Below are 16,418 nucleotides of genomic sequence, written 5' to 3'. Positions count from 1 at the left end.
TTCACTTTTACAGTCCACATATTTTGGATTACAATACGTTTAATGCATACCGCTTCACTTTGGTGCGACAAACATTAAAAGGATAACTATTTGCAGATGACTGTTAGACCTCTTCTGTTGGCAAACGTGTGCTGTGAATATGAAAAGAAATACATTTAAAAACAACGCCAAAGGCTTGTGTATTAAATTAATTGCCAAAAACAAAAACAAAAAAATCCTGCTTGGGCTTCCAGTCTTGGAGGCACACAACACAGCCAGCTTTCTTCCTGCTGGGAGTATCTTGTGAGTGGATTAAACGTTTGCAACTGTTTAAGTATCAAGATCACATTTAACTGCCAACACATCCATCGTCACTCAGCAGAATGACTGGTGATGTGTATTTTTTTATTTTTTTTTATTTTACGGAGAACGAGTACTCCTCCTCTTATCGGCTTGAAGCAAAGTGAAGTCACTCCGTCTTGCATACAAACACGATGAACACGCATGAGATAAGCGACGCGTTATGATATTTCACTTCCGGCCTGCAGTAGTGTATTGGCGGATTATACACATACAGGCTGGTTGTGATTCTGTCAGTGAAATGGGCGTCCATGGGTATTTGATCCGATGAGGGACTTAAGAAAAAACACATTTGTCCTTTTTCAAAAATTGGACAGAATGCCCATATCTGATATTTAATACTTTTTAATGCTATTTAAGCACTTTATTTTGTCAAAATCCATTTAATGACTTTTAATGCTTCTTAATGATCCGTGGAAAACCTGTACATGAAAACCAACTTCAAAATGGTAAAAAAAAAAAAAAAAGACATTTTTCATCAGTTCTCGGATGCTGTGGTCTTGATCATTGAATAGGCTGGTAACACAACCTTCTCAACTCTTACCTGTCACTCAAGTTGGACGTTCTCACAGGACGTACTCAAATGTCTGCCATCACATACAGTATATTTGTAGTGTGAGCCACAATTTGAATAATGTGTCCCGCTGTGTTTAATGAGCTGGAGGCGATCCCAGTAGTATTGCGGGGTTGGGGGTGGAGAAGCAGTGTATACCCTGGAATGGTTGCTGTCAATTGCAGAGCACATTTAAATAAAAGACCATTTAAAAGTCTTCCATTACTCAAACTTACATTTTTAAGGGAAAATGTAAAAGTAAAATAGGAACCCAGAGTGCCTGACAAAGACCCACGCAAGCCCAGGGAGAAAATGCAAATAACATATAATAATTGCTGAGTCAAAATTCTAACCCAGGACTTTTTGACTGTGAGCAGATGTGTTAACCACTAGACCATTGTGCTGCACATACTAAAAACATTAGCAATCATCCATTTTAAAGGTTTACAAGAAAATAGATTATGTACTTGTTAAAGAAATTTAAGTTTGTATGTTCATCTGTTAGTTTGGTTGTTTAGTTTGTCATCTTATCAAGTTTCAAACTATAACTAATCTTACAGGCCCCCTTTGTTGCACATGCATTCGTATCTTTCTGGCCTCAAATTGAACTTTCCTATGGGTGCCAGGTACGGCTCCATTGCAGATGTGACTCCCCAACGTTAGATCCCTGTTCTGTAGGCACCTTCCTTGGGGCGTTGATGACCCCTGTTCAAATGGCTGACCCTTAGCAGATAAAGTGAGACTCACTCGCTTCTAAGGCCGTAACTTATGAATTAGGGAGGTTCAGCACAAGGCTTGGTATCTCTAAAGCAACAATATCGTCATGGCCAGAAAGATAACTTGTATGTGTCAGGTCTTGTGAAAATACACCATACACCAAAAGATGTCTTGTAATCTGAAACCATTAGAATAGGCTGGAAGAGTGTGATGGAGTCAAATGTCAAGTTTCCCATTCTGTATTGCATATTCAAATTGCTTATGCTGATGCAAATAAAAACCATGTGTGCAGTCGAACACGCTGGCTTCGCCTCGGAGTTCGAGGGCTGCCCCGCGCGTAAATGACAGACAATCTTGGCTGGTTGATTCGTTTGTTCAGGCTTGTTTTGATAGAAACATCCTTAACAGGACTCCTTCACCAAAAAGCCCACATAAGTAGATGGAATACTGCACTCTATCAACAACATTATTTCCACTCGGACCAGTAGTTGGATTTTTAGTTGTCCTTTCCAACTCAAGAAGCAAGTGACAAATAACATGATAGGCTGCAGACGAGCCGTTTCTCCTCATACCTGTGAACTCCAAATGGAAGCCAGCGGCTGAAACACTGATGTCGGTCTGAAAGGTCAGGTAGAGGTTGTTTGATGTGCTGTTCAGTAGTTGGGGAATCGTTGTGCCTGTATTAGGGAGGATAGTGGAAACTCACAACAATGTGGACATTGTCCTTCAGGATTCCATTTTACATTCCCTATTTAAGATCACCAAAACCATGCAGACACTGAGAAAAAAGGCTGAAAATGGATTTAACACAGTCTTTAGCTTTCAGCATGGAAAGGAAGAAGAGGTGTGTTTTTTGGGTGGTAGAGGTGTTTACCTACAAACCCAATATGTAATATATAAACTATGCTGGAAATAGACTGTGTCTTCTTAATAAGGATAATCATAAAAATAAATAAATAAATATTGACCAATGATGTATTTTGTTTACCATTACAGTATTCTTATTACAATACTTCTATCACTGTAGTATTTCTACCACTGCAGGATGTTCACTATTACAGTACTTTTATCATTGCAGTACTTTCATCATTGCAGTATTTTTCTATCGTTGCAGTACTTTTACTATTACAGTACTTTTACCATTGCAGTATTTTCTATCATGCAGTACTTTTCTATCATTTCAGTACTCTTACCATTACAGTACTTTTATCATTGCAATATTTTTATGATTGCAGTATTTTCAATCATTCAGTAGTTTTTATCATTACAGCGTTTCCCCCTCCGTATAATGGACAAACATTAGGAGTGTTTCCTTACACTTAGATACGTTTATACTGTGTATATTTGCATGCTTTTTCTGAATGTCTGCTGCTAATGTTATACATTAACGGCTACATTACGCCGCCGACTCTGTGTGATCTATATCTTTGCTGCTGTAACACCTCAAATTTCCCCATTGTGGGACTAATAAAGGACATCTTATCTTATCTTATAAGCACATCAGCACACAATTACTAATGGATAACAGAGCAATGACATTACAATTACAATTGTGCACAAGGAAAGCAATGAGATCTGCAGCCTTTACCCTTTTATTAATTGAATTCTGATATAATGGTAGAAATATTTTTCACTTTTGCTTCTGATTCCAAGATTTCACACACTGATCTGTTTTCTTCTATTAGAACTTGAGGCGAGAGCACCACTGTGAATTAGAACGGGCAATACTGCAATTCCAACTGGGGACAAAGACTTCTTAATGAGAGTCTCTAATGATGTGGGGGAATTTTGTAGGGGAGGATGTACGTTGTGATTTATTGATGGTTGTATACACTGCTAAAGACATCACCACATTTGTGCTGCTTACAGGAACTTGTGATCTCTGACTTGAAATTCTGCACGCCATATGACATTCACTTGAATTTGTATTACCTGAGTAGCTACCAAGCCTTGGAGAACTGCCATCAACTCCATCAAAAAAATCCAGAGAATCCCAGTTGTGCTCTGTTGCAAAGGTCACAACTTGAATCTAGAAGAGATGCAAAAGGTATAGATTTACCAATACTTCATAAGAGACAGAAGGCCCAGCTTCTTAAACCAATTCACAAAGTCTCACTAATTAAATCATGAATATCAAAGTAGCAAGGGTATCTTACTTGGATGCCAGCTCCCTCTGGAACAGTTATTTTCCAGGCACAGTTCAGATAGTTGGCATATGGATCTGGGTATCCTGGAGAGAGAATAGTGCCTCTGCTGCCCGTCAGCACCCCTCCACATGGAACTGGAAATAGCGAGACATAATTGTGAGAAGGAGGGGTGCTTTTAAATGCAGAATTTAAACCAACACTGGTATCAAATGATTCATGATCATCTGTAAAACCACTTCACTAAATGCCAGATAATTAAGCCTGAGAGAACAATAAACGAGATGTTGCTGTGGAAGTCTGTCTTTTATTTTGGACAGTTTTTGAGCAGAACTTTACACCCTTGCCCACATGATTTAAAGCAAAGCAAGGTTTATTTGGTGTCACAAAATTGTGTGCTGCAGCATGCATAAACAGTTCAGCTTTAAAGTGAAATCTTATACGCTGCTGGAAGCATGAATCATATCTCTTAACTGAGAATGCTATTTATCATCCCAGCCCGGTGTATCCTACTGCAACTAGTACAATATTTATCAAGCCTTTTGAATGTTCTATTGGCCAGTTCATTCTGATATTGTTTGTGAAAATTCCAAATCCATACATGTGAAAAAGTCGGAAAACTGCTTATTTATTGAATTTATTTTTTGGGACAGTCCACATTCTTTGAGACTGGCCAGTTCAGTTTTAGCTCCACTATTCTGCACCAAGGATTGTGATGGCCAGCTCCAACAAACAAACCAAATCAACCATACACCCATCAACAAGGGCAACAAAACGTACACATTACCGCATGTTATTAACATCTTAAGATGGTTACTGCATTAAACATTTTGGTTAAAGGTCACCCTCTTCATTGACAGCTACTTTTAGCTACTGATTAATGTGAAGGGCTACCACACTCCTGACTGAAATATCACATTTGCACAAAATACCTTTAATAATGTTATTATTTTATGCCATGATTAGAATAGAATGTATAGTATGTATACTCCTGGAGGCACTGAACACAAAGTGGAGCCTCTAAGGGGATCATATATATATATATATATATATATATATATATATATATATATATATATATATATATATATATATATATATATATGACTTTTGACTCGTATTAGACTGCATTGTTTTAGTGTCTGTGGTGTTTACAGTTTTCAATTATGTTAATTTCACTCAATGAACAGCACTATGAATGCCTCAATGGTTGTTTTGAACTTCTAAATAAATAAAGTTGAGCTGAGATTTTTTTTCCTTTGGTTACATCCCCACTAATACACATAGGGCGTAATGTCGATTCCTATTTATTTCCTTAGCCTCTGACGGAACTTGTTTTTACATCATTACATTGCTATACACCCAACATACAGTAAAAAAAAATGGATGGAGTTGTCCATGATTATATTGATCAACTTACTTCATGGCTACCACATTGAATTAATTATCCATGACCCACACCTAATATTTAGTATGTTTATGCTAAATATAATACCCAGTGCTGTCGCTCATAGAAATCCTAATTGGAGTATTGACCAAATTCAGAATTATGCGTATTGGTCATTACATAATCATGAACCTGATGATAGAATAAAGTTACTTTTGTCAGTGAAAACTTTGCTGACTTTTGTATATTAACTGAGACTGAAATATACGTTCATGTGTATACATATATATTTATATATATATATATATATATATATATATAGAGAGAGAGATAGAGAGAGAGAGAGATAGATAGATATATGCACTATTCATGAAGAAACAACATGAATCCAAGAATATATCAAGATGATGGCCTCCAGAGACAACGTTCTCAGTGAATGCCTCAGGCAACAGAAGCCCAGTCAGGAGAAGGAGCCAGATGTACAGGCATGGACAGACAAGGCCCTGCACGGCAAGTACCACCATCAAATTGAAGAAGTGGCTGATATTGAGAAAACAAAGTGGAAAATGTAAAGAAATAAAAGAGGTGCGTATTATTAAGTTTGGTTACTTGCTTGATGCGAAATGCTACTTGAGAAAATATCCCTAACACTAAATGGTTAGCTCCATCTATTTTTACATTCATCGTGGCAGTTTGAGCAAAGCGTATTTGTCGCCATTTTACACATGCAGTGTTTTTATTAGTAAGAGGCTAAAAGCCCACATGGAGAAGTTTAAAGTTTTATTACTTTTGGTCTGATAAATCAGCACATCACCAAATAAATGTTGCTCCATAAACAGTTGTAGTTTTTAAGATTTTTCTAAAACATGAAGAAAATGTTCCTGATGCAATTACTATCTTTCATTATTATGACATCATGTGTCATTATCCACACTGCTTATCCTGTACAAGGTCGCGGCATCATGATTTGGGTCTAAATTGTTTATTTTTCTTGCAGCTCCAAGGAGAGCCTGCAAAAAGACCAATCAATCTATAGCCAAAAATAAGTCATTCCAGTCTACAGTACCATAAGATTTCCCCTTTATTTTTTGCAGTTCACTAATTTATAAATGTAGTTTTAATATGTCCATTTTCACAAGTCGAATGTGATTAACACAAAGCATTAAATTCATATGCCATGTCCTCAGTGCTTTCTGAGGCTTGTTCTAAGTTTACATTTCACTTTTTGCACTTTCAGTTGTCTCCTTAAGTCTGTTATAAAGTTACGTTGATTAAGTTAACTGCATATTAAAAAAATAGATTGTGCTAAGTTTTAGACTTTATTTTTATTTTGCACTTTAAAAAGATGTGTGCTTGCTGCTGATTCTCATATTGAAAAAGTTTAACTGTGTTTTAGTGTGTTAGGACAATTATTTACATTTTTTAATCCTTACAAAAATGCAAAAAGTTAAAATAGTAAATATTTGCACAATTATAAATACATTTTGATTGATGAATTGATGAATGTTAACTAGTCAAAATTTCTACCTTAAAAATGTTCAATAAAATGGTGATTTATTTTTCGCATAAGTTTGGAAAATGGTTTTAATTTTTGCTAGTATGCAACTGAAGTAAAACGGGACACTATCCCAACCGCCAGTATTACATTTTTAATATTCTAGCAAATGGAGAGGAAAAAATAAAACCCTGTCAAATTAGAAAACAAACACTTTTTCATTGGGCAATTTAGATTTTTTTTTTAACTGTGTACAAACAAATTGACGAGACAAAGAGGTAATCCTGCACAAGACAAGAGTGGCTGTCGAGAGCTGACAGGAACATATGTGGAACAGGTCTGTCAAGAAAAGGCGGAGGCAACACATGAATAAGAGACAATAGTCAAACATGACAACATGAAACCAAACTAATATGCTGATAACAATGCAAAAGTCCACAAACACAGATCCTGATAGAGAGGGGATTGAGGTCAAAGAGATATTCCTCTGCTTGCGATTACAAATAGCCACTCGAGTTGAAAAACGCCGAGAATTATATGAGAGCTCACACGTGCATGCATGCATCTTCAGTTTTACAACCTTTAAATCTGTTCAAATATTTGAAATCGCTCATCATGGGAAAAAAAACAACAATAAGTTAAAAGCATTTTACTTTAAATTTAAATCCCATCAACTTCACTTAATAACAAAAAGCAGTCATACTTACACATTAGAAGCTCATCTTATGGGACTCGTGTCCAACTACCTAAGTCATTTACGAGTTCTTTTCCTGGTCCGGTATGGGCCTACAATGCATGAGCTGGTTGCTATTATTAACTTTAGCTTTTTGCACTGGCATCAGGAGGAACAGTAAAATCGTGGAGTCCTTGATGTATGGACAGAATAATTCCTGGCTGCAACAGGTGCACAGGTGGGCACAGCCAAATATGCCGAATTAGTCCTCAGAGGCAGTGGTGGCACGGAAATTTCCTTTTGACTGCCCGGAGAAGCGGAAGTACAATGCTGCTTCATTGCTGGACCTAGCTGGCACGCTAACGCTCAACTCTGGCAGGACACTAGCTTTTGCCTGGCTTTTGATTAAAAAGTCTCGACTCATCATGACTAACTGGTGATTGGAAAAATAATTTCTTCCTCCCATACAAGCCACTCAACATGTGTGACATGCCCATTGCTCTATTTACAAAATGTCTGTGGGAATTCTAGACAGCTGTTTTTTTTTTCCTTTCACCAGGGCACCTAATGCCATCTGGGGCCTGGTGCATCGCACCGGTTGCACCGTTAATATTTACGCCAATGATGTTATTGCTTTTGGAGAGAAAGACGAGAGTCGCCTTAGTCACCGTTTGGGATTTACACAAAGCACTTTAAAAGGACGAAAACTGATGGCTACGGCTGACGATTATTTTTTATGACTAAGGACGATGTGAGAACGGTGCGCAGGTTGCGGACGGACCGGCATAATTGGGTAAAATGTCAACCTATGAATATTGCCACATCCTTAGTCAAAAGTGTATATTATTTGCAATCATGGAGATGATGATTACTGATTTAGCAGCAACTCTGAATCACATTTGGCTGCGCTAGCTGGCCAGGTGAAGCTTGTTGCTAACTAGCTGGTGCGACGATGTGAAGTATTTCAAGCTCTTCAATGAGTGAGGAAGTATGCTGGTGAGAGATAACAGTTCCTTTTTGCTCCAATTTTGCATTAAAGAAAATACAACCATAATGTACTATACCTCACAATCAAATTTCCCTGTCATCATGCCATGGAAATTTCATCTCCAGCTGTGGGCTTTTGTACATCTTGATTAATGGCAGATCAAATAGAAATTGTTTCAAATTAGGTTCTACAACTTTTTAATCTTAAATATATTAAATCTTCTGTTTTCTGAAGCTGTGTTATTTAGACATTGACAAACTTGACTGCAGGTCAGATGCTAATAAAACACTTTGATTTCCATTCATACAATAAACTATATTATAATTGCTTGCTGGTTTTTTACATTTAAATTAGCCTAATCACGAGTAGATACAGTATTAGTTTAGCGTAGTGGATGAGACCTTGAGTCTTTCTCAGCCATTACCTCTAACTGAAATAATGACGTGAACAATTTATAGCTCTTGATGTCGGTGTAGTATTTTAAGTATTTTTTTCTAGAACTCTGGCTCTATGAATCTTACATGACCTCTTAAGTATGTTATGCATTCCTGTGCATTACCCTCTGTACCTGCGGGCTAAATACATTTAAGGGAATAGGTACTCTATACATATTTATATTGCCCCTTGGGTTCCATTTAGGAAAAGGTTAGCCGTAGGTTTCAAGAGCTTTTTTAAAAGATCTAACATAAGACCAAACTCACAACAGGAAACACTTTTTTTAACAGCTCCTATGAGTTCCCTGAGCTGTCACTTCAGATAATTTGGAGAGCAAGATTAGAAATCATGAGGCTCATAAAAATATGAGAGCTCCCCACCCATCTCAATTTGCGACAAGATCATAATTCAGAGTTACCGCAGGTAGACAAGCATTTGGACTTCAGATTATGAGACATTGTTGCACCTTCTGATGTCTGATGTGTCTTCACAGTGACTTTTAATTAGATATTCGAATCAACATATCAATTATGTTTGTCAACAGTGTGCACTACCGATGTTTTATTTTATATTCACTTTTGTGTAAATGTTGAATTAAATTTGTGATTTTTTTATAGTCTTTTCTATACAATTTGTTATTTTTGCTAATGTATCATTTAATATCGGTGACATAACCAATCTCTTTTAGTGACACAGAAAGGCAAGTAAGAGTACACAAAGCATCAAATAAGATCTTGAGCACGACAGCTGGTCCCCCTGCTACCAAGAATGACAAAGATACTCCTTGAAACACAAGCCCAAGTGTTAAATAGAAAACCACTTAGCTCAGTGCAACAATGCAATATTCAGTGTTGACACATGGAAATGTTGTCAGTCTTCTTTTTATTTATTAAATTATTTTTTTAAGATCATGTTTTTTTTCTAGCAGTTTCTTCTTCTTAATTGAAATTATTATTTTTTTAATTAAAAAATACTATAATGATTATTTTTTAGAACAGATCTGTGATCTATGATCCCAAATGAGGACTTAAGTTGATTATTTTTATGTGCACATTTGTTTTGTTTATAAATCTTTATTTTCAATGTAATGTATTTTTATTTCCAAATAGCTTCACAGATACCACTACATATTAATTCAATAAATCAGACACTGATGGCACTGCACTGTTTTGTCACATGGTGACATGGCAATGTGGTGTTTGCAAAGAAATATGATGCTGTTTTTGAGTGTCTAAACCTGGGCAAAAACTCGTGAAACTTTTGACACACATAAAGCCTGGAATAAAAATCAATACTTTTGAAATTTCTTGTGCAATTTTCAATCAGGGCTCTATAGCAGCGAGGGTCAATAGTAATTTGTTTGTGATTGAGCAGTTACATATAATTCAGCCACATACTGAGTGTGCCGGTCTTGAGAGTAATCTAATTTGTTGTACCTTGAGATTTTAATTTAAAAAATGAATTGCATTCAATTACATTTAAATTCTTTAGAAATCACAGTTCAAATAACATTTTTTGATGACAGAAATGCATTCATGTAGACATTTTTTTTTTAAAGGATCATTTTACCCAAATGTCACATTTTTGTTCCTTTAGGACAACTGTGCTTCACTCACTTGTTTGGCTTAAAAGAAATGCGTGAAGAAGCCAGCATGTGCAATAGCTCTTGTCATGGGCATATTGATAAAGACCAAATAAACGTTTCTTCTGTGGACAACCACAACATTTCACAACGCTTTTATTTAAATACACACTCAATATTGTCAAGAAGCACAGACACTGTACAGCAATGCTGATGCCATCTTCACTCATTAAGAGGGATGTGATATATTATTCTTAAATTATCATCTAATATTATTCCTCTTTTATTATTTGCCCAAATGTGGTGAATTGAAGCCAAATTTGATCTTGAGCGAAACATAATTGTGTTTAAAAATTGATCTGCATATTGCAGTGCTTCCTTTGGCTGTCAATTCCGACAATCCATGACTCAAGGTCTCTTGCACTCAGAGACAGGAACATTTTCCTGGCTGGCACAATGCCAGACTTTTCATCCACATGTCCACTCATTGTCATTGTCAGATGGAATGTATGCGCTGCTGAATGCGTCTTATTTTGGTAACGGTGGCTCCTGACATAGCACGTAAATCATAATTTGAATATGTCATGCCAAACAATCATGGGGCACCCATGTTGGTTCTGGTGGAGTTAACCATGCTTTTCCAGCAACCCTGGATTAAATCATGATCCTATTCAAAAGTTTAGTAAACATGTGACATAGGTTGATCATCAAAATGATTTCTTGTCATTTCATGTTTTGCAAATGACTCATGTTGTATGTACTTGTAGGTATGAGGATATAGTGAGTATTTGCCACATTCACCACTACTAATTACCAGAGATGGCAGAGAGAGTGTGAGAGAGAGAGAGCAACTAGAAGTGGCCAAAAACACGGAAGGGATTCGCACAACTGTGTGAAGAAACAAATTAGAACCAAAATAATAATAAATTGTGTTTAATTTGAGCTTCGGGGTGAAGTGCAACAGATACAGCGATCTCTACAGTGCAACCCCCGGTCAGTGCTCATCTGGGAATTTGCATAACTGTTCCGCATAGTTTGAGGGGAAAAAGTGTCTACCGGTGTTTATAATAATGATAATTTCCCATCTAATAATATTCGTCTGAAGAGGCTAATGTATGTACAAATCTGTTTCTATTGCAAGATTTTGAAATTGTGGGTTTTAATCAAGTGTGTTTTTTAGTCCAGAAATTAAAGTAAGTGGATGAGAATAGGAAATTAGCCAGCTAATGAGCTTTAAGTAATGTTTATGAAATATGAAACCGCTGCCGTTAGCCTCTCGTCATGCATGGACGCTTTATTTATTTATTCTTATTTTCTTGGGGGGCGGACTGCTGAAATACAAAGCCAGAATTGCTTTAAAAGGATGAGGATGGACGTGGATGCAGGACTATTTTATGAATGAGCATGCACAGGTCGGGATGGACGCAAAATAGGGTAAAGTGCTCATCTCTCCTAATTACCATGCATTTATAACTTCTAATTACATTACAAGATAGCAACATAAAAATAAAATAACTTGAGGTTCAAAATAATGACCTCACATTTTATTTAATCGTGTGCTTGCTCGACACACAAAGGTCTTGCTCTTCCCCCAAACTAGAAATCAAGTCATGCTTTGAAATAGGTGACAGACGTTATGTAACACACCGGATCTATTGGTGTGCGACTGTGGAGAGAAAATCAAGTGTGGCGGGTGAGGCTACTTACCAACACAAGTGGGCACAGTGCCGTTCCACTGGGCCAGGGCATTGAGCACAGCCTCACACTTGATGGCACTGGCGCCATGCAACATATAGCCCGGATTGCATTCAAACAGCACGACCATACTTGTGCCAAAATCGTTCCCTACACGCTTCCCAAAACGGGGCTCTGGAACCGAACTACATTGAGAGGAACTTGTTCTGGGTACAGCTAGAAATGAGATGAAAGAGGGAACAAAGATCGCAGTGGGGGAGTGGCAGGTAGTCATGATAGACAGGAAGATAATGGATGGAGACAGAAAGACAAAGGAGGCAAAGGGGAATGGTTAGAACATGAGTCCCCTCTTGTGACATGTATTATTGTTTTCTGGTATGCCTAGATAAGCACTTTGACTGCACACCATACTGCAGTGTGGTGCTCTGCCACACACAATTATAGAATGAGTGACTGTTTTAAGTACAAAAGAACAATCCAACATTGCAATTATACTCATTGGGCCTTCAGGCTCAATCAAGACAGCCAATGTCAAAATTAGGAAATATTTTTTGAAGCGAAGCCTTACCTTGGTAAACAAAATGAAACCCTTTTGCCGTGTCAGTTCCGTTTGAGCTGAACTTGAGTGTTACCTTGTTTCCTGAGCTCAAAGGGAGCGTCTCCCCTGAAATGTAAAAGCAAATGAGACATGGTCAACAACATTTAAACACAATGTCGCTCATGTTAATGACCATGAAATACCCCGTTGTGTTCTAATGTTTAATGTTCTCAGTTGGGTGAAAAAAAACATGCTGCTTTCAATGATATACATTTGAAATTTTATATAAATTGTGGATAAAACATTTAGTATGTTAATAATAGGAAAAAAGTAAATCATCTATATTAAATTAAAATATTAAATTATATTATCTATATTTATCATAGTCTTATAAACAATGTGTGGAATGCGTTCAAACAGATGGCTTGCATTTAATGAAGATTTATTTAAGATTTTCTTATTGAAGAGTTTATTCAACTCTCATTAACTCATCATCTCTTTTTATCATTCATATGCTTGGAACTACCAGAGCCGTGTCAAACGTTGATTTGTAATTACTCCGTTTACATAGATTAATGATGTTTGCGGCCTTTTACTTTTCCTGTCTCTGAATTGATATAATTTCCATGCTGTAAATTTACTGCATTAAAATATAAAATATTTATGAATCATAACTCCTTCAACTACCATCACCGTCAATTTGACTATGCAATATATTCATTTCAATGCGCTGCTGAAACGGCAGCGCTGGGTTTCCCTAGCAACCAGCGATGGCATTGATTTTAAAAAAAGCTGCTGGTCATCATGGTCTATAAAAACATAGGCAGGAGAGGAGGCATTACATCTGCTTCAAAATATTGACAAGGCTGAGGCAGAGGAATAGTGGTCGCTGGTTTGCTTAGCTGCAAGCACTTACCCCCACCCACTCAAGGCGAAGAGGAGGAGTGTTGCAAGTAGTAAATTATAGGCTGTTAGATGTGATTGTCATAACATTTTTGGTAGTACAGACCAGATAGGAGGAATCACTCATCTAATAAGATAATGTGTGGTGCTTGTTGACATAATTCCCCCATGGAACTAAGAGCTGAGCAGTGTGTCCTGGACAGGGTATTTTTTGTGGGCCATACTTCCAGTTTACTTCCCGTTCTTGTGAGGTGATGTTCAGTAGACTTTTGCGACACAATTGCTGCATCTCCTTTCCTTCAGCACCACACAAATGTAATTTTACAAGGACTTAAACGCAATGAGCGCTATAGCCGCGCTGGACAATAAGCATTGCATCACCTGTTTCTCGTTCATTTTTCTTTACATAATTTACATTAGCATAAAAACAACCGACAGAATTTTAATGAATAAATTGCTATAATTTATTAGCCACTCAAACAGTGGGGAAATTGTTTCAGGCGATGATGTCATTGTCAGAGCGCAACAGAGGGTAAGAGGTCAAAATGATGGCTCTGGTAGAACTAGTAGTTTTAGGATTCTGGTAGCCCCCAAGAGCAGTACAACTGGAGCTGCTGATGTAAAGCTAACGAAGTGCTCCGGATTCTTGAAGTGAGGTGTGCAGATTGTCCTTGGCAAAAAATTGATTAGATGAGATTGTTGGGTGGCTGTGAACCAGCAAAACACACACGCACACAAACACACAGACACACAAAGATGCCTGTGCACACACGCACACATATTTAAAAATGTATTGCATATTTTTACCTGAATGGGAGCCATAAATCGATGAGAGAAGCGATGAATCTGTTGAGGATCTGTCATAGATCTCAACAACATCAGTGGCTAGTGTATGAAACACCACAAACTGGCCAAACAATACTGCAAGCAAAAGAAATAAATAAATAACGGGAAAATTAAACACAATGTGGTTTTATCAGTGACTCAATATTCTGCAAAATTACTGACGCTGAGGAGATAAAAAATGGTGAACACTACAAACTGAAAAATGCTGGGTTTCCTTATCTACTTAAGTGCTGCGTTAAGAAATGTAAAATCCATTGTGGGTTATTTATATTCAGCATTTGGATTATTTGTGTGCGTGATACGTCGTGAAGTTATCGCATCTTCACGTCCTTCCATCGATCTGATTGAGACTGCACACACAATTTGTGTTCATAAAAATGACCGCCAGGAGAAATTATCCACTTGAAGAGGTAAAGGAATGATTTTGTTCACACAACACATAAATCACATTGTCTGTGTTTAGGATCATGTAGAAGGAGTATGGTTATGTTTTCTAGTTTCATTAGTAAGTGATTCTAATTACATGGATAGCTGTTTATTTGTCAGGTTTTCCATACCACGGCCATTAACCGAATATATTCATTAAACTTGTTCATAATGCCTGTGGTCATGTTTATGTTGACTTCTGCTTCCTGCTTGTCAGTTTGCTACATGCATGCTGGTTTTCACTTCAATATACCGTAACAGTGTTTTCGATAGATTTGTCTAGCCCACCACAAATAATTTTAAGCACCAAGTAAGCGTCCTCGCTGTCTGAATTCACAGAGTGGGAGCTTGGTCTTTACACGTTTTGTAAAATGTCCGTTCAATATTGTTATGGCCTTTGGCTAGGGCCCACCTACAAGGCCACGCCCCTTGGTTCTGTGTTGACTCGTGCACCTTTTGTACTGAAGTAAATGGACTAGTTTCCTGCTCGTTCCTCGTTGGTGGCCTGGTTTCCCGCTCGTTCCTCGTTGGTGGACTGGTTTCCCGCTCGTTCCCAATGGACAGCCATATCAACGAGCTCCACCTATTGCAGCTGGGACCAATAAATGGACCTCGGTTCTGCTGCTCAGGGCAGCTGGGACTTAACAGTGCAGTTTGCCTCGCTTGTGTCGCTTGCGTTGTATGGACTTTCGTAAATTGTGAGACACTTGTTATTATATAGAACTATCTGTATTTGTGAACTTGGTTAATACATTTTGTTAAACTCTTTTGTTCCCAAACCTAACTCTTTTCTTTTACGAAGTATAAATTGTCAACTCTGCTGCCAAACCATTTTACAACTTGGTCTGTGTTACGTCCCTCCTTCCCGAGCAGAGCAAGTCGTAACAATATTCACCAACAAACTAGTTTATGTTAACATTGGGTTACATTTTGCAGCTTGTTTGCATCATTTTCTCTTGGTGATAGAATAACTATCCATCCATCCATTGCCTGTACCGCTTCTCCTCACGAGGGTAGCGGGGGGTGCTGGAATCTATCCCAGCTGTCTTTGGGCAGTTGGTGGTGCACACCCTGAACTGGTTTCCAGCCAATTGCAGGGCACACAAAAGACGAACAACCATCCATCCAATCCAATTAAGAGTGTCCAATCAACCTGCCATGCATGTTTTTGGAATGTGGGAGAAAACCGGAGGAAACCCACGCAGGCACGGGGAGAACATGCAAACTCCACATAGGAAGGCCTGAGCCTTCGAACCCACGACTTCTGCACTTTGAGGCCATTGTCCAATAGAATAAGGAATACAATAAAAAATGTTAATTTTGTTTCTGCCTAATGGATAGCTTTGTTATCAATACGTTGACAGAGTGGCAACTGACAGAAGATATTGCTTCTGAAGAGAATCATAATGTAAAGACTGCAAAACAGCAAGAAGTGAAATTTACAGCTGAAAACTGTAATCTAGAGAGAAAGTTTGGAGTGGATTAGAAACTTGCTAGGGACTGGCGAAAAGCGAAAAGTCAAATTTTACCGCGAGGAAAATAAACAAAAAAATACTGAAAGCTTAGATGGCCACAGCTTGAGGATGTTCGCCAGTGGCTACTTAAACAACGTGCGATCAGCCACATATCATCAGTCCATGTTGTACTCGTGAGGGATGTTCAGTCTTTTTTTTTTCCTAATTCAAAAGCAACGGGTT

At 37.7% G+C, this 16,418-nt stretch overlaps 1 protein-coding gene across 7 annotated transcripts in view; it reads right to left on the bottom strand.

Annotated features, from left to right (window-relative positions):
• The window catches only part of LOC148329655 (CUB and sushi domain-containing protein 3-like), a 493,599-nt gene that overhangs the window by 270,106 nt on the left and 207,075 nt on the right, over positions 1-16,418 (bottom strand). For all 7 annotated transcript variants that reach the window (XR_015845569.1, XM_088306210.1, XM_088306213.1 and 4 more), the window contains 6 exons: positions 14,257-14,370; positions 12,577-12,672; positions 12,021-12,224; positions 3,766-3,890; positions 3,542-3,638; positions 2,182-2,286 (listed from right to left, as the gene is read on the bottom strand). Coding sequence is in view for 6 of the 7 variants with exons in the window: in XM_088306210.1 (XP_088162336.1) it covers positions 2,182-2,286; positions 3,542-3,638; positions 3,766-3,890; positions 12,021-12,224; positions 12,577-12,672; positions 14,257-14,370 (741 nt within the window). In the remaining variant the exon portion in view is untranslated. The remainder of the gene's footprint in view (positions 1-2,181; positions 2,287-3,541; positions 3,639-3,765; positions 3,891-12,020; positions 12,225-12,576; positions 12,673-14,256; positions 14,371-16,418) is intronic.

This window comes from Idiotropiscis lumnitzeri, chromosome 10 (assembly GCF_059441095.1).
Source record: "Idiotropiscis lumnitzeri isolate Australia: NSW breed Sydney's pygmy pipehorse chromosome 10, RoL_Ilum_1.0, whole genome shotgun sequence".
NCBI lineage: Eukaryota > Metazoa > Chordata > Actinopteri > Syngnathiformes > Syngnathidae > Idiotropiscis > Idiotropiscis lumnitzeri.
Note: the sequence above shows the minus strand (reverse complement) of the source record. Positions and strands in the feature narration are given on the sequence as shown.